Source organism: Charadrius vociferus, unplaced genomic scaffold (genome assembly GCF_000708025.1).
Source record: "Charadrius vociferus isolate BGI_N301 unplaced genomic scaffold, ASM70802v2 scaffold800, whole genome shotgun sequence".
NCBI lineage: Eukaryota > Metazoa > Chordata > Aves > Charadriiformes > Charadriidae > Charadrius > Charadrius vociferus.
The window spans coordinates 322909-345448 of record NW_009646525.1 but is presented as its reverse complement, the minus strand read 5'-3'; the positions used below and the strand labels follow the sequence as shown (position 1 = coordinate 345448).

Sequence of the window (22540 nt, the reverse complement as noted above, 5' to 3'; positions counted from 1 at the left end):
GGGGGCGCCGCGGCTGCCGGCCGCCCCGAATCCCAGCGGGCTAGCGGCTGCTGAGGCTGAGCTGTGCACTGGTGACCTGGGCCTGGTGGAGGTGGTCGGGTTCTGGTACCGCTGCTGCGTGGTGGGTCGGCATGGCCAGGTCTACCGTGTGTTCCTGCTCGATGAGGGCTGCACCGTGGTCACGTCTGCCTATTACCTGGCGCGGGGCTGCAAGGAGCTTTTCCGCCTGCCGCCGGAGGTGCTGAGCTGTATTGTGGCTGACGTGATGCCCTCTGGAGGCCCCAGGGTGGCAGCTTGTGGGGATGCACCACCTTCCACCTGGACAGTGGAGGCTATGGAGTTCCTCAGCTACCTGCATGGCAAGGAGGTGTCTGGCCTGGTGCGGGCAGTGATGACGCCACAGCTCATACTGCTTGAGCTGCCCCAGCTAGTGGCCCAGATGCATCACCTGGGCCTGGCCAGGCAGGTCCCTCCCAGTTGGTTCTGCCAGGTGGTTAGGCGCTGCCTAACTTATGGCCACTTAAGGAGCAAGCTCAAGGTGCAGCCTCCAGTGTATTCCCTTGTGACTTCTACAGTGCCACAGCTTCTCCATGGTTTGCTGTCATATCAGCCTGTGTCACCTGCTTTGGATTACTTCTACCCACAGCTTCAGTTGGGTGTGACAGAGCCTGTCCTAGTGACCCATGTCTCTGACCCACACCGCATCTACTGCCAGTTGCAGAGCCTGTCCCAGGAGATCCGTTGCCTTTCTGATACCATTTGCCATGCTTGTGACCAGTGGGAGCAGGATTTATTACCCAAGGTGGGCTCACCCTGTGCTGCATGTGGCAGAGATGGCCGGTGGTACCGTGCGCTCCTGCTGGATCTTATTGCTGGGGAGCAGGACCAGCAAGTGGCTCTAGTGATCTTTGTGGACTATGGCAGGAAGGAGACTGTGACCAGAGGTAACCTGCGCCACTTGCCTGTTGAGTGTTTTCGTATGCCTGTGGTGACTTATGCCTGTGCTCTTCAGGGTATCTCAGATGGGGGTTGTGGCTGGTCCCCATTGCAGATCGATGAACTGAAAGCGTTGGTGCTAGGCAAAGGAGTGAGTGCTCACATCAAAGCCTTCAGCTCCTTTGAGCATTGCTATTACGTGAGCCTGTATGGGGAAAATGGCATCAACTTGAACCATCTCTTTGGGGTGCAGGCTTGCTGTCTGGTCAGCAGCCATACACAGGTCAGCCAAACTGAGGCTCGGGAGCCACTGGAAGTAGAAGAATCCACAGCTGAAGAACTGGAATTGCCACCAGGCGCACCTCCTGTTGCTTTAATGCACGGAGACTTTGCCTCTGCTCCTGTAGTTGGTGTGTGTCCAAAGTTGGGCGCATTCTATGTTGCGCAGGTCTCCCACGTCCAAGACCCATCTGAATTCTGGCTGCAGCTCCATGAGCATTGCCAACTCTTGAGGCAGCTGAGGCACTGCATGTGGAATTTTTACTCCCATGCCACGAAGCTGGATGGTACTGGGTGGGACCTGCAGCCTGGATCCTTTTGTTGTGCCAGTGGGAAAGAGGGTGCCTTTTATCGAGCGGTCATCACGAGGGTACTGGACAGTGGGGTAGAAATATACCTGGTGGACAGAGGTAATACCGAAACTGTAGATCGCTGTGCGGTAAAGGAGCTACTCCCTCGGTTCAGGGAACTACCTACTTTAGCTCTGAAGTGTTGTTTGGCAGGTGTCTCCCCTCTGAGGGGGAGTTGGAGTGAAGCATCTGTGTCTGCCTTCAGAGAGATTGTACTGAACAAGGGACTAAAGGTTCGCTTTTTGAGTACACAGGGTGACAAATACCTGGTTGAAATTTTTGACCAGTCCCAATTAGGAGAGAAAAGTGTAAGTAAACTCATGGCCCAGGGTGGGTATGCTGAATACCAGAGGTGTGAAATACCTGAAACTGTCCAGAAACTATCTGGTAAGGCTGTGAGCCAGGCCTCTCCCTCAGCACGTGCTGGGGAGGAAAACCAAATAAATGCAGAAAAGAGGCTCAGAGAAGAATCTGATCTAAAGAGAAGTGATAGAGCACTTAATCCTTATGCAGCTGTGATGGCCAGAGAGATCCCTGTTGCAGCCATTCACAGTTCTAAAAGTAGTGAATCTCTTCCTGCTCAGAAGTATGAGGGCAAGGAAAACATGCCCATCTCTGGGAGACAGAATTATGTGGAAATGAAGCCAAGTTCCTCTTACGGGGGTCAATTAGAAGTGGGAAGTACAGTCAATGTTGTTGTGTCGTATGTTGAAAATCCTAGTTATTTTTGGTGTCAGTTAAGTAGAAATTGCCATGACATTAAGGTATTAATGGCTGAAATTCAAGAGTATTGTAAAAATTCATCCCCCCCACACGATTGGCCAAATTCTGTATGTTTAGCCCAGTACTCAGAGGATGAAAAATGGTACAGGGCTTTAATTACTAGTGAAGTTACTTCTGCAGAAAAAGTAGAAGTTGTATATGTTGACTATGGCAACAGAGAGTTGGTCTCTCTAACAAACCTCCGCTCAACTCATGAACGCTTTCTTAGGTTAGAGGCTCAGGCTTTCAGGTGCAGCCTTTACAACTTAATCCAACCAAATGGTCATGATCCTTTTGCTTGGGACGAAGAAGCAATTCAGGCTTTTCAGGAGTTTGTTGATACGTCATCATCTCGCTTTGAACTGAAGTGTACAATATTTGCCTTGGCTTCCATAAACAATAAGGAGCTATTTAATATTGTAGATTTAATGACACCCTTTCAGAGTGCTTGCCAGTTTCTGACCAAGAGAGGTGTGGCCAGACCGTTATCTCCTCAGAAGTCTCTGGTATCCTCAGTTCAGCTTCGTTCTTACTATTATTCTATGCATGGTATCAAAATTGGGAGTGAGGAAGATGTTTATATTACACATGTTGAGGATCCATGGACATTTTACTGCCAACTTGAAAGATGTGCAGATGTCTTAGCACAGCTTACTGATAGCATCGGTCGCCTAAGCGAAACAATGACCAGCTTAAAAACCTTGCAAAAGTCTGGGAGATTGTGTCTAGCAAAGTATACTGATAATCATTGGTACAGGGGAGTAATTATGAAAACAAAACCTAATACAGAAGTCTTCTTTGTGGATTTTGGGAACACAGAGACAATAGAGAAAGATAACCTGCTTCCTTTACCCGGGCATGCTTGTGATGTCTTGCTTTTGCCAATGCAGGCCATTAAGTGTTCCTTATCTGATGTAGCTAATGTTCCCAAAGAAGCTACAACGTGGTTTAAGCAAGCTGTCCTAGAAAGGCAATTAAAAGCAATAGTGGTAGCGAAGGAATCTGATGGTAAACTGTTGATTGAGTTGTTTGATGGTAATACTCAAATTAATGCAAAACTGAAGGAGGGCTTAAGCTTACTAAGCAAAACAGGACTGTGTAGGTGTGTAGAAAATGAAACTTTGTGCTCTGGAAATACAGATGTGAATGAGACTGCAGAGTCCCCTTTAAATGCAGGAATGCCTGTTGAAAGAAGAAAATGTGGCTCTGAGGGAGGGGAGAGTAGCAAAAGGCACTTGAAAGAAGAGGATGTAAACCTTTTCCAGCCTGTCACCAAGGGAGAGCTGGCAGCTGGAATACTAGAATCTGATGACATGATTAGCAGCAAGAAGGGTGCTGTTTTGTTAAATAAAGCAGGGGAGGAGTCTCTGCTTTCCATGCAGATGAGTACAGAGTTAGATGATAAATCTGATGCTGAAGGCGGGTGTATAACATTTAAAAATGAATCTGATCTACTTCCACAGAAGATAGTGCCAGCTCTTAAAGTGTTAGTGTATGTGTCTCATGTAAATGATCCGTTGGATTTTTATGTTCAACTTCAAAGTGACGAGGCTCAGCTTAACAGTATTTCAGAAAGCTTAAACAATAGGACGCAAGCAAAGAGCCCTTGTGGACAACTTTTCCAAGCAGGAGACTTAATCAGTGCTGTTTATTCAGAAGACAGCCTGTGGTATCGAGCTGTAGTAAAAGAGAAGACTTCTGACAATTTATTAAGTGTACAATATATTGATTATGGTAATACTTCAGTAATTAATGTTGATCAAGCACGCAGGCTTTCTGAAGACTTGTTATCTATTCCAGCAATATGCATTCGCTGCTTCCTAGGTGGACTTAAATGCCAAAAAAATACAGACTGGGCAGAGAAAACAGTGCTTTACTTCACAGAGAGAACAAGTGAAGTTCTGCTAACATGTGAATTTGTAGAAAAGGTTGAGGATAAATGGGAAGTTATTCTCAGTGACCATCAAGGTATAATAACAGTGGATTTAGCTGATGAAAATCTTGCAAGTAGGAAAAGATCTTGTTCAGCAGAAATACTCGATAGAGAGAACAGTGACACAGTAACTGTGTGTGAGTCTCTGCCTCCTCAGGCACAAAATGAATTTTCCAGTGGAAGCGATTGTAAATCATTTATCTGGATGTTCCCAGAGGCAGGCCAGACTGTAAAAATTTATGTCACAGTGGTAAATGGTCCAGAATATTTTTGGAGTCGCAGTGCAGATACAGAAGAGATGAACTACATAGAGGAAAAAATAGAGCAAGCTGAAACCCTTGGACCAAACTCTTTGAATGATTTCAGATCTTGTATTAAAAGTGGCGATATTTGTCTAGCTAAATATAGCCAAGATGGAAAGTTCTATAGAGCTAAAGTTAGCAGCGTAAAAGGTGACAATGTAGTTGTTAGACATGTGGATTACGGAAGCGAGGAAGCTGTTTGCTTGGACATGGTCAAAGAAATTCCGTGTGAATTGCTCAAAGTACCTAATCAAGCATTTGCTTGCTGTCTGTCAGGTTTCAATTCCTCAGAGGGCTCATGGCTTAGTGAAGCAAAAGAGAAGTTTTATGATATGACTGAAGACCTTTTGTTAGAAGCTGAAGTTGTAGAAACTCGGGGAGATAAAGCTTCTGAAATCCCTCTCTCTGTTGTCAAGCTGGAAGCTGCTGGCAAGAGTATTAATGAAGAGATGAAGCCCTTTTGGAAGTCCAATAAAGGAACTGGTGACAATGCTTTTTCAAACCTTGAAAACCCCTTAAAGGAAAGCAGAAGTTCAAACAATGTTACAGGTCTTTGTCTCGAAAGAGAAACTACTGCTGTTTGTGCATTAGCTCAAGAAGAAAGTGAAAGTGCTTTACTTTGTTTTGAACCTTTCCTGGGTGTAACTTCTGAGCGTTTAAATACTGTAGAAGCAAATGTGTCAGTGGGAGCTGTTGAGTATGTGTCTGGGAAGGTTGATGATGCATGTCAAACAGCTGAGCATCAAATAAACTGTGATAAAGAGGTACCTCTATCTGAAGGCGATAACAATGTATTACTGCAGCCAATGGGAAGCTGCAGTCTTCATATTTTGGGGAGTGAAATGAAAGCTGCAGAACAAGAATTACCTGAAGTACTGTTTCGAGAGGATGCTGAGCTGAAAGCAGAACTGACAGACAGTGCTCCAGCAGCCAGCCTTTTCCTAGGAAACAAACAAGAACAACCGCAAACGTTACCAGTGCTTCAGGCACAGTCGTCTTCAAGTGATGAAATGGAGACATTAGTACAACTGGATCAATTACAAATGCACTCTTCATATGATGATCTAAAAGAGCTCATCCTGGAGCTAGAGGCACTTTCTATGCAGTCCTCCTTTGGTGAAGAAACAAAGGAAGCTCTGGAAACGGAATCACTTGAAATGCACGAAGCTTGGGCCAGTGAAGCAAGAGAGAAAGTGTTGGAACAGGAACCGTTTGAGCTGCCAGTTGTGAGTGAGGAGACGGGGGAGTTGGCAGCTCTGAAATTTCTTGAAATCTTACCATTGCTTAATGAGAGAGAGAACTTAGTGCCTTCAGTTAGTGATGGAGAGAAGACAGTAGAGCTGACTCCTGATGTTCAGCTTTCTTTGGGAGAGAAGGCAACAAAACTGGAATTGGATTTGTCTGGAGCTCATAAAGCAGAAGCTATACAAGAAGATTGGATGAAAGTAGAGTCTCCTCCCTTGAGCCTGTCTTCATCAGGTGGTAGACCTGAGAAGCAACTGGACCTGAAGACTGATGATATACTGTCAGTGCTAGGTGCGGAAATTGAGCAGCTTCTGGAACTGGTGCTGCCTGATGTGCAACCATCTCAGGAAGATGGGGAAGAGGACTCATTAGGGTTGGAACATGCTGCACTGCAAAGTTCTGCAAATAGGGGAAGTCAATTTTCATTTCTTACAAAAGACTTAACAAATCAGTTAACAGTTTGCCCTGTAAAATCATGTGACCATGAAGTTGAGAAACATAAGGAGTGGCAGAAGAAGAAAGATGACTGTTATGTGGAAGAATGGATGAAACGAGATTTGACCGACTCATTTAAAGAATGTGGAAATACACGTGTGCAATCTGCAGACTGTAAGCCTGAGGATGAAGTAGGAAAAAAGCAAAACGAGAACTTAGCTGACTGTGGTGCAGGTAAAGTATCTGATTTTAAGGAGTTAAATAATCAAAATGTGCACGTTAAAACATGAGAATAGCTTTCTTGTAGAAATCTAATTTTTATGCCCTAATAAGTTACTCTATTAGTGTCGAGGCTAGTATGCTTTGATGGGTTAAAGACATCAGACTAAGTGTAGTATCTCATGGATAATGTGACAGTCTAAGAACAACTGATCTTAGTTCAAGAGGTCAATGATTTTTATGTTGGAAATTCTGAACATGAAATGCATTTTTAAGACTGTTCAGGATGACAAATTTTTAACTTTCAAATATTTAGTAATTAAAAGTAGTTTGGAGGGGAGCAGGGGACTGTGGGATCAGGGTTGTGAGGCATTTGAATTTTTTGGAGGGGTTGATTTTGTGTTTTGTTTTTCTTTCCTTTCTCCTTCATTGCTATGTCATCATTTTCGTAGAATGCAATGAGTATACTTGTAATCTGAAGGCCTTTGCTGTTGGTTCCAAATGTGTGGTGTGGACCTCTCTAAAATGGTGTGAGGCTCGCATTTTGGAGATATCTGAAAAAGGTACTAGGGTAAGTATGGTTTGAATACTCTTTTCTGTATTCTTAAGAAACGGTCCTTCTTTAGTCTTCCTCCAAACTTTGAATATTTTACGTAAGTCCATTACAGAGTTTAAGACTCAGTGTTGCAAAGGCTCATTCTGGACTTGCAGACTACGTAGAAACAGCAGTGTCTTAGACAGAGCGGATGCTGTATGTCAACACTTGATATTCCCTTCACGTCTTCCCGTGCATTGGCTGGGAAGACTGAAGGATCTGGCTCCAGTTTGAGACACATACTCACATGCGTGTGGTTCTGTCTGGCCTGCGTGTTAATGTTCTGCTACGGAGCTATGTTACCATTAAATGCTCATGCAACTTAGCATTATTTTACTGATGTTTTGAGGAATTAGTGCTGGAACAGTAGAAACTTGCGAAGAAACTTAAATTATACTGCAATTAGTGAAGAATATACAACTATTCCCACTTCAGTGAAATGTGTATTGAATTAGTGGTTGGTGGGAGTTAACTAACAATAGATTATAATCTAATGGGCTGCCTTGTTCTACTGCGGTTTAAGCTATGGGATAAATGAGAAGTCTTCCTCCAGTTTCGGGGGGTGGTGTGTCTGTACATATACACATATGTGTGGACATTATACTTGAATAAAAGGGCCTTTAAGTTTTAACTTGAGGTTGCAAATTCAAAAGATCACTTCATAAAAGTAACTTTTTGTAAGACTGAATGCCCGAGAACAGAGAAGCCAACTCTTTTGGTAGCAGATTCCTTATGTATCTAAAGCTAACCTCAGCTGTATTCAGATGAATGGCAGGTATGTAGCGATATACCTGTTCATCAGTTTCCTACTGGTTCTTCTCTAGTAGGTGTCTTCCAGCTTTCCTCTCTCACCATACTTGGGTTAGAAGCCTGGGAAAGCCTTGAGCAGATTCAGTTGCAATATTCAGTTTTATTAGAGATTAACTTGCACTTCCTTGCGAGATCCAGACTGAAAGCCTTCTCAAAGGCAGGGAGTTCTCAACTGTGTTTTCCTACTACTGTGTCTTATCTGCCGCGTGTATTCTCTGGATCCACTGCTCTGCTAGATATGATTTGGCTCTGTCCATACAGGTCTTGAATCTCTCCAGTGGCAATGAGGAGGTTGTGGATCCTGAGAATGTCTGGAACGGTATTCCTGACTGGGCTTGCAGATCATCTGAGGTATGGTGGTGTGGTAGTGGGATTGGGCAGGACAGTAGCAATTTTTAGAAAGGGCGCTCTGAGTTTAGTTGTGACTTTATGTGTGACCATGAAAATAGAAAGGCGAAGTAGCATTGATCTAAGTCTGCATTCACGTCAACTGCTAAAGCATGGTATTTTTCTTTAAAACATCACACTGTCCTTACTTCTCTAATAGTCTCCATAGATCTACAGAAATTTGTATAAATCCATTATATAACAGATATAATTTATGTAAACTATTTATATAAGCTGTCAGCCATTTGGCCTGCAGACTGTGAATTCAGTCTAGGAATAGACTAATGAAAACAACTTGAAGGAAGACATGTTACTGGAAGACTACTATTAATCAAGAACTATAGAACAATGCTGATGATATGTGGCTTGTGACAGATCACGCTAGTAGAGCATGTAACTAACTGGTAAATCGTGAAATACTTCTATTGCAAAGTAATTAGGAAATGGTAATAAGGTTTTCACTAGTGTCCTCCATGAAGTACCAACAAATAAAAACCCTCATGTCTGGAACTCAAATTGCGTGTTGTCAGCCATGCTACTGATATGATAACAGAATGAATTTCTGGTTCATTCTTTACATGCATTTTTTGCATCAGAGCAAAAAAAGTGGGCAGAGGACTTCTGTAGTGAGTCAGAAGAGGGTGAAACAGTAGTAAATTAAGAGTCCAGCTGTGCTGATGTAAAAAGTTAGTCTAGTATTAAAGGAAGCACCGCAATGGAAAACTGTCTGGGCAATAGTGCCAGCTTCCTAAGAGAATCCCCTTTCGTTTAGGCAGTAACCCCTGCGACAGAAAACTTGCAGTCCTTACCAGAGGAGTCCTTGCTTCAAGGTAAGACTACTTTAGACCTCCAAAAGAGGTTGTGTACTTGGTGTTTGGATGCTTTCTAATATTCTAGAAAATGATGTGATTTTTTTTTTTTTTAGAAAATAGTTGAAACTTTTTTGATCTTATGTATTTACTTAATACTGTTGTAATTTTCTCAGTAGCATCAGCTCACGTGCTGTCAGTTTAATGATGAATACATGTAATGAAAGCTGCTACTCTCTTAACTAGAAATCAATTTAGTATTTATTTAGTCAGCCTAGGAGATTGAGCCTCTTGGACAAGCTGAGGTGGTACACCTAAGTTATAGATTTTTTTTTTTTGGTAGGGTTTTAAGCAGCAGCTACCAGCATGCTACTCTTGCTTGTATTTCTGAGGGAAGGTGAGTGACTGCTAGGCAGAATCTACCAAGTGTTGTAGTTTGGGGTTTGAACACCCCAATCCCTCAATAGATCTTCATCTATGAATCTAAACCCATAATAATACCATCTTAGTTGTTGTAAGGATAGTTTGTGAAAAGTGCATGTACATCTTTATTGTTACTTAAAAATTTTGAAGTGTTACTCGTGAACGCCTGTTCTGTGTACCAAAGAAAATAGTACAGGTTCTTTCTGATTATATACTATTTCTCTAAGCTATGGAGTCATAGAGCAGTCCTACTTGAAAGGGACCTTTGGAGGTGCTCAAAGGACGGCCAACTAGATCAGGTTGCTTAGGACCTTCCTTGCAGGTCTGGAATCTATCCAGAACCTCTCTGGGCATCTTGTTCCTGTGTTTGAGCAGTGGTTGCCTGATGGAGACTGAACTAAGTTTAAGTAGAGATAGCATTTGTGGTTTTGGTGATTGAATTGGTGATTGTATTTCAGTACAACTGTACTGAAAGCGGACTGGTTTATGGGTAACAAATAATGAAGCCTGCAACAGAGATCTATTACTCGTTGGTCAAAAACGTAATTAAAATAACTTGATTAAGGTGTTGAACTGGTGAATCTACAAATCTTCCCTCAATTGCATCGCTCAAATGCAGGATTATTCTTGATCTTGCTGTTTGTGGTATTGATAATACTTGTCCAGATTTTACCACTTCGTTTTGGTATTTCCACCCCCTCCCCCTTGGTTGCTAACTATTATTGCCCAAATTTGCCCACTGTCTGTGTTCTTAAGTACTCTGCATGGTATTAGTGTATGCACCCTCAGCAACAGTGCAGAAAATGTGAGCTAAGGTCATGCAGCCACGTGGCACAGAACTGGATCTTGCTGCACACATGAGCTGCTGCCTGGAAAGGCAGTTTGAGTAGAAAGTACCTGATCCACAGGATGCAAAAACTCCTGCAGTGGCTTATGCTAAGCCCACAGAGGGATGGAGTGGCTTAAACTCTTAACTGAAATCTGGGAGCACTGCTTGTTTCATGTTCTTGGGCAGTTCCATTGTTTCAACTCTCTAAGCCTTATGCAAAATTTTTGCACAAGTGCAGTCTTTTAATATGGTCCAATACGTTGATGACACTTAGTCTGAAGCCTTGTAGAGCTATGACTTCAGATATTAATGCATTTATACATGTTTATGAAACATCCTGATGGGTCTAACCTATTGGTTTGGTTTTTTTTTTTATTCCCTGTAGAAAAGCAAACCAGCTGCAGTTCAGATTTAGCTGAAGATCCTCATGTCCTCCAGAGTTCCTGAAAACAAGTGACACATTCATCACATGAAGCTGAACAATTACCTGTGTACACAAACATTCCCATGGAAATGTGTTTTTCACGGGAACATGAATACAGGCAAAGCACTGAGTGCTGCTTCTGCCTAACTGAGCACATGCCTGTCACTGTCATATTTCCCTGTCAAGGCATAGTGCTTGTTGGTAGACTGTTATTGTCAGCTTGGCTTCTTACAGCTGTGCTTTCTTTACTTCACTAAGAATTTGCCTCTTGACTGGCATTCCTTACTGAACCTGTGTGTGCATTAACTTGTATCTAGATGTTGGTGGGTGGTTCTTGAACAAAGGTTTCTTGTGAGTTGCTGTATAAGCCACTGTGTTGCACAATGCTACTTTCTTATGTTCCTTTTTGAAAAGTTGCATTGTTAAGTGTGTTGGTTTTTTCTTTTTTTTTTTTTTTTCCCCCTTAGGAAAAGTTGAGGGTATTTTGGGGGTGGGAGGAGTTGTTTTGTGTTGAGAGGCCTCACACTTGGTGCTGTTATAAAGCAATAGATGAAACTGGAATAAAGCTTTGGCTAGCATATGCTGATTAGTGTTTTGCTAATGACTTGTGTTCTTTTCCTGTGCACATGCCTAAATGCTGTATGCATAAAGAGTATCTTACTTGTACTGGAGTTAGATGTAGCTATGTGCATCTTGCAGTTACTGGTTCTGTTTTGACCCTAAGCAGTTCTCTAGAGCACTATGAGCCATGCTGAATGCTTCGAAACACCATGCAGTCATGTACAAAATAGAACTTGTATTTATGACATGGCCTTAGTTGCACTAATTAAAGATGAAGCTTTTCTTCTAGATATGAAGCAGATCTAGTGGAATGGGTTTGCTGCTGCATGCGTACAGTGGGGTAAGGACTTCCTAAAACAGCTGCAGCTTATTGCACCTTTTATTCTCCAGCTCGTGTTGAAAAGGGGTTTCTGTTTTCCAGTCCTGTTCTGTGCTCCTGTATAGCACAGGTTCTTCCTCCTTTTCAGAGGCTATAGATTTTTTTTTTTTTTTGTGCTGCCATGTTTTTAGGAACCCAAGATCACTGATGGTGTAATAGTCTGGCTGAGTATCACAGTAGATCTCAAGTGTTGGTGCTCACTCAGTAAGAAAAACACTTGCATGTTGATTCCCTTAATAAAGACAGTACATGATGGTAGGCTGGAGAGAATTTAATTAAATCTTGAAAAACAAGCTGTTGCAATCTCATGTTAAGATCACAGATCCTATAAATATTTAATTACACTGTTAACTGCTTTGCTTGTTCCACTTGCTTCAGTTTTGTTTGTAACCTGATTTTGAAACAATAGGCTACAGTTAGAAGTAGTCCCACTGTTGCAAGGCTTATTCATTTAGAAGTCACCCTTCCATGTGACAGCTTCAAAGAGTTTTTTTTCTAAAAGTCAGCTGCCTTTAGCCAACCACGTAGTCAGCTGCTTCTACTGACAGATACAGACAGCAATGCTAGTACCTGGACAAAGGTGAGTGTCTGGAGAATATTAAACCATAGGAGACATCAAGATGATCAAGCAATGCTTACATACTCCTCTTTAAAGGGAGTGGTAGAAGTGATGCATCTTTTCTGTAATTTCAACTACAACAGTATGACTGAGTGATAGCGGTAATACAGAGATTAATGAGAGAGGCACTACCTGGAGCTTTGCCGAAGGGGAATTACAGTTGCTACAACAAGAGTGACCCATTTCAGCAGCTTTTGGAATGCAAACATTTCTCAGTACGGCAGTAAACACAGATCTTAATTGTAAGTGGATTAAGCTCATATGAGAAGCCCTGTGTCTGAACAAACAACTTTCTCTACTCTTACCTTAAACTATTTCCTGTAACTTTTACTGTGACTCTTATTTTATAATAAGACAGTTTTGATGACCACCTTCCACTGGCACCTCTCTGACTAGATGGAGCAAAAACCTGCTCCAGCTCTCAACTGTTGTCAGAGCACAGCTGAAATACAAAGTAGTTTAACAACAAGGATGTGTTTTTTTTTTTTTTTTCTTACACTGCAAAAAAGGCTTGCTGGATGCAAAGTGACTTAAAGCTTAGTAAGCAGAACTTCAGTTGAATTCCTTGGAACTTAATCTCTCTCTGCAAACTGGATTTTAAGTCAAAACCAGAAAAAGTGTCTAAATTACCATCATGTGATTTTTTTTTTTTCCCCATCTGCCTATAAAGCAGAAGTTACCCTTGTTGCAGCATTTCAGAGAATCCCACTAACTCATTTGAACTAAAACCTCTCTACATTTTCTTGATAATGTAACCTAATGCCTTATTTATTTTTTTTTTGTTCCACACACCAAAAGCTGTGCAGGTGGCCAGTGCTGTCACATGCCTGGCCAATGTTAGTGTCCTGATGTCCGTGGTGTTTCCAGTACTTCTTTGTATGCCTTATTCAGGTTCAACTGGAGATAAGTCAATATTGGTACCAGGAATAACATTGGGTCCTATGCCATCCACAAGAGAATCCCACTTATCGAAATCTTTCTTAAGACCTATAAAACAGGGGAAAGAAGACTCGAGCGGTAATGAATTAAGTAATCAGCTTGTTGTAAAGCTACACTGAAAAATGAAACTATCATACAGATGAATCAAAGTAGAGGAGGCGATGTTTTAAGGAGGGGAAAAATGATACCAGGTATTTATGTATTAGAACAAAACTGCACTGTTCCTCCTCTGAATTGCTTAGATTACAAAAGTAACTAACAAACCTCTAGAAAGAGTCTGTTTTTTCTACTTAAACTTTTCTGACACGCTTACTTTTGGTCTTGTTCTAAACAGAATTGTTATATAAAAAGCTTTATAGGAATTAAGTATTAGTTTAACTTCATACTTCGATATGAACAGATACTTACTCAAATGTTTCTGCAGGAAGGCTAATGAAGCGTGATTGCTAATATCAATAGCTTCATTTGGATCTATTTCTCCTTTTAATTTGAAAAATCTTCCAATGATTTCTCCGCTCACAAAGGTAAAGTCAGGAAAGCTCTGATGCACTGACCCCCTGCAAATAGAACAATGATCCAACAGGCTTATAAGAATGCAGTCATCTGATTAAAAGGTGCCATGGGCTGCGCAGGCTTCTTGAAAGACAGTCACCCATCTTATGCAGTCTTCTTTAGCAGAAGATAAAACTGGTTTATCTCATGAGCATGCAAAATCAGCAGTAAATTCTGTCCTACCCATGGAAGGGAGGAAGTTTTGTGCGTGCTTACTTAAGCCACTATAATTGCAACAGCAGCAAAGAGTAGGCTTGGCAAAACTTCAAGATCAAGTTGCCTCTCTGCTCTAAGGTGGATTACAGAGCCACCCACTCCCTTGCACACAGCGCTTTCACTAGATGTGTGCGTTACTGCACCCATAAGGCTATCTGAAGTGTTCAGACACAGATGATGCATGAGCCCCAGAGCAAAACTTGTGCCCCAGGGCAGGAAGGCACACCTTGGAGTCCCTTAAACTTAGCGTTACTGCCTGCGCTGAGAGATGTCTCTGTCTCCACAGTGGGGGACGTGCTGCTGCCTAACTTAAACATGCAGTGAAAACCTGGGCCATGAGGAACTAGCATCTGTCTGTCTGCAGTTACGTATAACTGAACGGCTCCAACAAGAGAATAAAGATTCCTCTTTCGCCACAGAAATGATGGATCCTGGACACTTACTTGATAGTGATCATCTTCTTGTTTGCGTCGTTGGAGCCGAGCTTCTTCATCTTTAAGATATTATCAGCCCACTGGAATTTTTCAGAGTTGATAAAAAGCAGCGGTTGCTGGACGCTGTTTTGGTAAATGTCATCGCCTACTGGAAGCATCCATGCATCGAGGGCAATGCCACACCTGTCAAAAGCAACTGGATGTTGTCACAGAAGCAGAAAGCTTTGTATGGGAGTTCTCAGCATGCTTTGATTTGCAGGAGACATGGGAAGAGAAAGTCTCTGTGATACTGAACAGGTAAATGAATCATTTTGTTTCAAAATGATTTCTATTCTGGGGGAAGAGAACGAATCCATTATTGCACTTCTTGTCATCATTGCCAGGTGCAGCTGGGCACAGGAGCTTCTGCAGGGTCCCACAGTATCATGATAGAAGATGATACAGCTGTATCCACACACATCCCCACAGTTGAAAGAAACATGAATTGAGGAAACAAGACATGCCAAACAAAACTTTTCTTCAAGAGCTAATTAGTAGCTGGGGGATCTTAGGTAGGGCCAATGCCAAACGTCTCTTGTCTTGTTTTGCATACTTACCTGAATCTTATTTCTTTGCTGAGACTCTCAATAACTGTAGCACCACCAAAAGAGTGTCCCATCACAGCTATTCTGCTAGTATCAACAGAATCCTGTCAAAAAAATCCAGGTGCCGTAAGAGACTTTCTTTCCCAAACTTTTTCTTTTTTATTTTTTTTTAAAGGGAGTAATTTATTAGGCAATAGATCCTATTGAAGTAGGAAGAACATCATTTCAGCTCCATTACTATCTATCCAGCTTGGGATAACCTGAGAATATGGTCATAGATCTACACTGTGATCTTCAGAATAGTTTACAGGAACCAGTTTAGAAATGGAAGAGGGAAACCAGAAGCATTATCAAGCATTTAACAAAATGCAGTCGCCGCCTTTCACTCACCTTCAGGCTATTCCAGTCAAAGTTTGAATTTAGTACATTCATTACTTCCTCTCCTGAATTGATTTTAAGAATGAGATTGAGAGCTTTGATACACTCCTGCGCTCTTTGCTGCACCTGGGGAGAAAGAGAAGTTGGGGCAGAGCAGTGGAAGGAATTATCAGACAACTGCTAGGCCCTCAGGACACAAGACTTAGTCTGATTATTTTCTCCTTTAAGTGCCTGATACGGTAACGACTATTCTGAACTGCAGAATGGAACTGTAAAACGGAACTCTCACAAGGTCTGACCAACAACAAAACTGACTTTTGGAGATCCAAAGAGTTGAAGCTCTTGTGTAGGTCCTTTGCACGTGGAGGAATTTATGCCTACAACATGCACCACAGACCTTCAACTCCTTCATCCTGTGACTACTCAGAGAAGGGCTTGTTGGGATGTACAAAGGCTTCAGCTACACAGCTACAAGGAAGGCTGACTTGCGGCTCCTCCTCGTGCTCACATTGATGAGCAAATGTCATTACATCACTTGCCTCATCTGCATGAGAGGTTTGAAACTGTCTTTACACTGGATAAACCCAAAATAAGAAACGGCCAAGAAGCCCTTCCCATTTTATATATACACATACATTCTTGAAAACTGTAGTAAAGCTGTTTTAAGTGAAGGTTTTCATTGTTTGGTATAAGAAGTGGTTTTGATTTTGATACTTTAGTAAAAGAAAAGCTTCAAAAAGAACCAAAGAACAGTAGCATCCTTGGGAGCCGCAGCATGTAGGCAGCCAGAGAGATGTCTGCGCATCACTGAATTTCAAATACATCTCAATCTCCTGTCTTGTCTACTAGTCAAATTTGCAGGCAACGGCTTCTGGAAGTTATTTGCAAGCTCAGACGTTATGTATTTAGACTCATAAGTAGGGTGTTGTAGGCACACAGGAAATGACACTCGTACTGCTGTCTGCATGGCCCAGGGAGATCCAGAGAGACACCTCCCTGTCTGAGTCTGCCTTAGCTGGAAGAAAACACTCCCATGTTTTAAAGGTCAAGTCTAAGCTTGGAGGAGCTCGTAAGTATGGGCAAATCACATTTAGCATGGATGCTGCTTACAGTCAGGAAGTCTGCATTGTTTGCGCTGCTCTAAACCACGCTGAAGTGTGACGATGATGAAGCAAACATCCCCCGTAGAGCAGCTGTGATTCATCTCCCTGCCCAACAGCAAACAAAAGCTAAAGCAAGCCTAAGGCCACACAGACATTTGAATTCAGCTCTGTGTCACTTAGAGACCGGGCTGGGCAGCAAAAGTGTGAAGACACAGAGGAGAAACAGTTGACTAAGCTCGACAGTGCAACTTCAGGAGAAAGCTTCGTTGAGGAAGTAGTTTATGCTCTGAAGAAAGCTGTTGGTGGCTTTCCCATCTTCAGGAACAAAGGACTTGATGCATCTTTTTATATCCCCTGAGTCATGGCAGACGACTGCAGACGAGGCCAAATTTCTCAGTCCTCAACACCCCACTCCTGCCTCGCTCCCCAGCGCCCAGCCCTAGGACGAGTACCTGCTTATGGCGCAAACAGCGCTCTTCCTCTCCCGTTTTTAGTTTCCTGTAGTAGATCCACTCCTTCTCCATGCTTGATGTAGACTCTTCCGGCGGTTCAGAAATGGACTTTTTTTTACAATAATACGTTGCTGAAGCAGATTCGTCTCTGTAATAGCAACAAGAGGTTATTTCTGGGGATGTATTCCATTTGGCTTGAGGTGAAGTCAGCAGAAGTTTTAGATTTCACTTATCTCAAGAGATCCAGCTACCGGCCAGTGCTGCTGCAATCACGACTGAGCGTAGACAGACTTTCTAAATAATGCAATAACCCCACCAAAACTCCCACCTCCTTTATATTGTCCACGTTCTAACAGTAAGAGAGAGAAAAATAGCAGGCCTGAAGAATGATGAGTGATATCTACCCTGGGACTTTTCATTCAAGGGCTTATCTGAGCAAATTCCCTTGGCTTAGATAAGAGCTGAGCTAGAGAAACAGGGGGTGTGGGCATGGCTGAAGAAGATACGCTAGTTTTTCTTTTAGAAAATAAATCATAAGTTCTTCTTTAGAATAAATAACATTCTATTCAATGTGAGAAAGTTTCTTTCCATCGGAACTCAGAAACGTGCAGTATACGCACCTGTGCTCCACAGCAGCCACTATAAAGCCCTGAGAAGCCATCTCTATGCAAATAGCAGAATAGATCGTCCTGCAATCAAAACCACACTCTGGTGAGATACGTGCATACATAATTATTTCAATTACGTTACTCTTTAAACGTTGACCACACTACATATGCCCTAGCCCCCAGTCAGTATTTCTTCTGTTTGGATTTGCTAGCCAGTAGAGCAGGCTTTTGTACGGCAGGCACCAAAGCCCGTTCCCAAAACCTTGTTACTGTTTTACTATCTATTCAGAAGGAAAAAGGCTAATGATTTTTCAAAAAGTAGCACTTTGCATCTTCAGAGAGCTGTCCAAAAACCAACTAGCTAATCTTCATGACATGCTTATGGATTGGTAAATACCTTCACCATAATACATAATAATACATAATACAAAAGGAAACAATAAATACATCAACCCTGCTTTTATTTACTGCTGTTGATTTCAGTGGAGGCATACTGATACCCAGCAGCCTGTTCTTCAAATCTGTTTCAGCTCCACGGGGATCTCACCCCCCTACTAAAAATCTGTTCAGAACCATCCTTGGAGACTGCTGTCTCCACAGATGACAAAAATAGTTTGTCAACAAACTGCAGAATTACCGAAAAGCTCCAAGTCCATGGGAAAAAATGAGGAGTGGGTATTTTTCTCCTGGCTTAAAAGCAGCATTTGACTTTGCAGGACAGGTCACTGAACCTAGATAAAAATCAAAGCAAATGTCATTACTGAAACAAGAGAAAGCATTTGTTCCTGTGGGAGAGATCCCAAGAATCTGCTGACCACTGATTTCAGAGCAGTCATCTGAAGATAAGGTACCAAATCTCATCCTTAAAATACACAAGACAAACACGGGTTGGATTCTGAAAAAAACTTTCTACTTGGCAGAAGATACTTTCCTCCTCCTCCTCCCCATCCACAGCCCAGCACAAGCCCTACATCTCTCTTAAACCCTACAAGAACAGAGTTTCAAGAACAGTGTTAGGCATCGGTATTTAGACCTTAGTATCTAGCTGACCTTTGTATATTTGCATATTTCCCTGTGGGATTTAAATCCCGACACATAGGTACAGCTGACCCGAGCCCTTCCTAGAGCAAACTGCCCCGACACTCCTATCCATAGCAGTCAGGGATGGCGGGTCTGCCGGAGAACCGGGTCACATTCAGCATCGCTACACAAACCCATCCCAAACACACACACAGTTCCTCAGGAGAAACTATTTTTCCGTCCTGCAGCGATAACACACTGCTTATGGAACAGTGAGGCAACGACCTGCATACAGAGCTCATGCCCTTGTGCTAGTCAAGGAATAAAACCAGAACCGGTCTTACCAACATAGTACTGGAAAAGCCTTTCTCCCACAACTCGGTACATATTAAGGAAGTCAGAGAGTCCCTGATAGTACTCTTTATCTGGAATCCATGGTGCCTCTTCGTTATCTGTGGCATCGCATGATGGATAATACAGGCGCAAGAAGCTTCCCTGGGATACAAAGGGACAAAAAAAAAAAAAAGGAAGATTGTTATTTATTTATATATGGAAGATAAAAGCATTTATGTCAAGGGCTTCAGATGTTATGTATTCAGATATAAGAATGACAGCTCAAGAGAATTAAGAGGATCTCAGGAGAAAATTACCCTATACAGGCTTTGATGCCAATCCTATGTTCCTGTCTTTTTGTCCCTGCAATGATTTTAAAGCAGCATGGCTGTTGGCATCCATGTAGAGGTACACATCACCTTCTCTAGGTTAGCCTATAGCTAATTCAAAATGCTCCATTTAATTAAGTTAATCATTACAAACACTCACTACCTATTTGAAAGGCTGAGAGAGCTGGGACTCTTTAGCCTGGAGAAGAGAAGGCTGAGGGGAGACCTTATTATTGCTTACAAGTATCTAAAGGGTAGGTTGAAGGAGGATGGAGCCACACTCTTCTCGGTGGTTCCCAGTGACAGGACGAGGGGGCATGGGCACAAGTTGGAACATAGGAAGTTCCGTTCCAACACACGGAAAAACTTCTTTATGGTTCGGGTGACAGAGCAGTGGCACAGGCTGCCCAGGGAGGGGGGGGAGTCCCCTTCTCTGGAGATTTTCAAGCCCCGCCTGGATGCAGTCCTGAGTAATGTGCTCTGGGCAATCCTGCTTTGGCAGGGGAGTGGGACTAGATGATCTCTAGAGGTCCCTTCCAACTCTAAAAATTCTGTGATTCTGTGATTTGCTGCATTTCTGCATTTTGCTGGATCTTTTCTTTTGTCTTCCTCACTGTGCCTCCCTTCAGGGAACAGTACGATGATGCAGTTTGAGCAGATTCACTGGGGTGACAGTGTTCCCTTCACCCTTCCAGCTGGGAGCCATCATTGCTTTCCTTGCACCAGTGAGTCTCATGGAGCTGTTACTGACCCAGTTCCACTTGCTTACCTGGGGGGAAAAAAGGACCCTCCTGGAAGTATATTTTCCCACAAGGTGAGCAAGACAAATTTTACACTGAGACTAGTTTCTGGAAGTGTGGTCCAGCAGAGGAGATGTGGGTAGAGTCAGGGGCATGGTTTCAGCGTGGCTATAGTGTTCCTGGCTGACCTGAGCAAAAGGCTGTCAGTAAAGCCCTTGGCCAACTGGAGAGCAGAGGAGTGCAATATATTGTTCTTCCTCCTCATCAGGGTGTTTACAAGCCTGTAGAGGTCCATCTTTCCAAATGCCATTTTGTTAATCTGTGTTTTATCTGCCTCCATTTCTTACCACCAGTTCGAATCTTCTTGTACTGTCTGCACTCCGGGTCTTCCAGGAACCACCCCAGCCCTCCACACTCACACCGACCCGCCATACCCCCTTGCCGGTATTTTTGCTACGCAGCAAAAAACTAACGGCACACCTTAAAGCAGATCTCCCAGCGGACAAACTGTCTGTAATTTGCATTCTGACTTCCTGGTTTGCAAGGGAATTTGCGACACACTATTCAAATTCACTGTCTTGCTCCGACTGTACTTTTGTTTTAACAAGTTAAATCTCGGGCCAAAAAGAACACGAGCTCTTGGGAATAAAGCCTCGTTTCTTGAACACGAATTTATCAGTTTCCTACACAATGTATACCAAAAGCTTGTTTAATGAAGCTTGTTTCTGTTTACTCATCAAACTTAAATCAACCTTTGACACAAAGGCCTTTAAGGAAGAAATCATCAAACCTTCCTCCCTATTGGTAATGATATTAATTTGATCCCAGAATAGTCCTAGTGAACTTCCCCAGGTGACTAACTGCTTACCAGGAAGGGAAAGTTTTATCTATGCCTGAAAGAACTCTAATTATACGTATTGCTTATCTAAGAAACACACATGGGCTGATTGCAAAGAGAAACTAATCGCTTCTTTGTGCTAACACAGCGTAAGATCAGTAGAGTAAAGGAAAACATACGAATAACCACTACAAACTGATCACAAGTCCCACTACACCCGGCTAGTCTGAGGAGTAAAACCGCAGTGTAAATGCAGGCGTGTTCTCACAGGGAAATGAAAAAGCAAGAGGATTTGAACTGGAAACCCATCAGCAAGCTCATTAGCTGCCTATTTACTGCCTCCGTCTTCTTATCGTGGCTTCCCTCTGTACTAACCGCTTGCAGAATTGACATCCTGTTCTTTTTCAGACAGATAAAATTTTGAGAAGACAGCTCGCACTGTGCCCTGCAGCTGAAACACTGCACACCAGTGCCAGCCCTGCCAAATCCCGTTGGGATCTTTGTGAGAAGAACAGGTACGGTCACGGCGACTGCGTGTGGAGTCTCCCCGGGAGCCCAACACAGAAGGGAGCAGTGGGTTGGGTGGGAAGAACGCCGTGGGGCCCAGGAGGACACAGCTTCTCTACAGTATGGTGCGTAGGGCAGTCAGGAAGGCAGGGACATTAGGAGGAGGTAGCCATGGGGAAGGCATGCAGGCTACATCCATCCAGTAAATGCCCAGTACACATCCTACATCGGGACAGAGAGGACATTAAGCTCAGCTGTGAGTGTCAGCCATGGAGCATCCCTGCACATACTTCTGTTTGATTCATCTGTAAAACTACAGCAAGTTGTTTCACTAACATTCTGGCTGAAATCCAAAGGCGAAAGAACCAAGAGCTTTACCTCAACTGCATTTTCTGTCATCAGGTCTGTACATCCAACCGAGTGCGGTCCCTTTCCTTCGGGGATCCTGTAAAACTTCTCAGTGCTGTTGCTCCCCATTTCCATCAGTGCCTTCACCGACAAACCTAGGAAAAAAACACAAAGCAAATCAAGAGACCCCCACACCCTTTGTGACCACATCACCTACCCCCCCACCCCCCAAAAAAAATTCAGCGCATTGAAAGCCCAGTAGGAGGAAATTGAGGGTTGAGCCGATACAAGTATCTGCTTATGAGAATCAGAGACCTGAAATCCTGAGTAACCAACCTAACCTGCTCCATTGGGGAATTTCCTTGGAGCAGAGTGTCCTGAATCCCAAGGTTCGGACGACGCCGAGTGCTAAACAGAAAGGCTGGGGAGGTACCGTAGGCCCGGGGACGCCGCGGTGGCACCCGGGAGGTCGAGGTGCTGCGGTGCAGAGCAGCCGCAGTCTCACTTCTTGGGCACAAACAGAGAAGCGTAAGCCCAAAAGTGGTGACTTTCAGAGGCGAAGGCAGTTCCCTCCGTGCCGGGCTACGACCTGGAGCTGCTCCTCCTCGTAGGAAGGGCAGAGAGGGAAGTTTTTTGCAGCTCTTCGGTAACCGAACCTGGGGGAGAAGGATGTTGTGGAGAAGACCGGCGCTGTAGCCAATTTCCCGAGAGGAATGATGACGCCTGGATTTGATCCCTGGAGGGAAAAGGAAGGGCAGCCCGAGCAGGAGAGCCTGTTGGGGAAGCTCTGACCGCCCCCGGCCCGTACCTGGGGTGACACCGCGGAGCCAGGCGGGGGAGGAGCCGAGCGCAGGGAGGGGGG

At 43.4% G+C, this 22540-nt stretch overlaps 2 protein-coding genes across 3 annotated transcripts in view; one reads left to right on the top strand and one right to left on the bottom strand.

The window, feature by feature from the left end:
* Positions 1 to 9142, top strand: part of TDRD6 (tudor domain containing 6) — an 11402-nt gene extending 2260 nt beyond the window's left edge. Inside the window, exons 2-5 of the mRNA XM_009885524.1 lie at positions 62 to 6476; positions 6914 to 7032; positions 8128 to 8217; positions 9026 to 9142. Of these exons, the coding sequence (XP_009883826.1) occupies positions 62 to 6476; positions 6914 to 7032; positions 8128 to 8217; positions 9026 to 9142 (6741 nt within the window). The remainder of the gene's footprint in view (positions 1 to 61; positions 6477 to 6913; positions 7033 to 8127; positions 8218 to 9025) is intronic.
* A 3900-nt stretch (positions 9143 to 13042) lies between these two features.
* PLA2G7 (phospholipase A2, group VII (platelet-activating factor acetylhydrolase, plasma)) overlaps positions 13043 to 22540 on the bottom strand; it is an 11969-nt gene continuing 2471 nt past the window's right edge. The window contains exons 1-11 of one of the 2 annotated variants that reach the window (XM_009885396.1): positions 22487 to 22526; positions 21709 to 21833; positions 18928 to 19078; positions 18201 to 18294; positions 17576 to 17644; positions 16956 to 17103; positions 15413 to 15526; positions 15035 to 15126; positions 14448 to 14621; positions 13645 to 13793; positions 13043 to 13284 (exon numbers count right to left, since the gene is read on the bottom strand). In XM_009885396.1, coding sequence (XP_009883698.1) covers positions 13181 to 13284; positions 13645 to 13793; positions 14448 to 14621; positions 15035 to 15126; positions 15413 to 15526; positions 16956 to 17103; positions 17576 to 17644; positions 18201 to 18294; positions 18928 to 19078; positions 21709 to 21813 — 1200 coding nt within the window. In that variant the 5' untranslated portion in view covers positions 21814 to 21833; positions 22487 to 22526 and the 3' untranslated portion in view covers positions 13043 to 13180. Of the gene's footprint in view, positions 13285 to 13644; positions 13794 to 14447; positions 14622 to 15034; positions 15127 to 15412; positions 15527 to 16955; positions 17104 to 17575; positions 17645 to 18200; positions 18295 to 18927; positions 19079 to 21708; positions 21836 to 22486; positions 22527 to 22540 lie in introns of those variants that run through there. The other variant, XM_009885404.1, reaches the window with a different exon arrangement.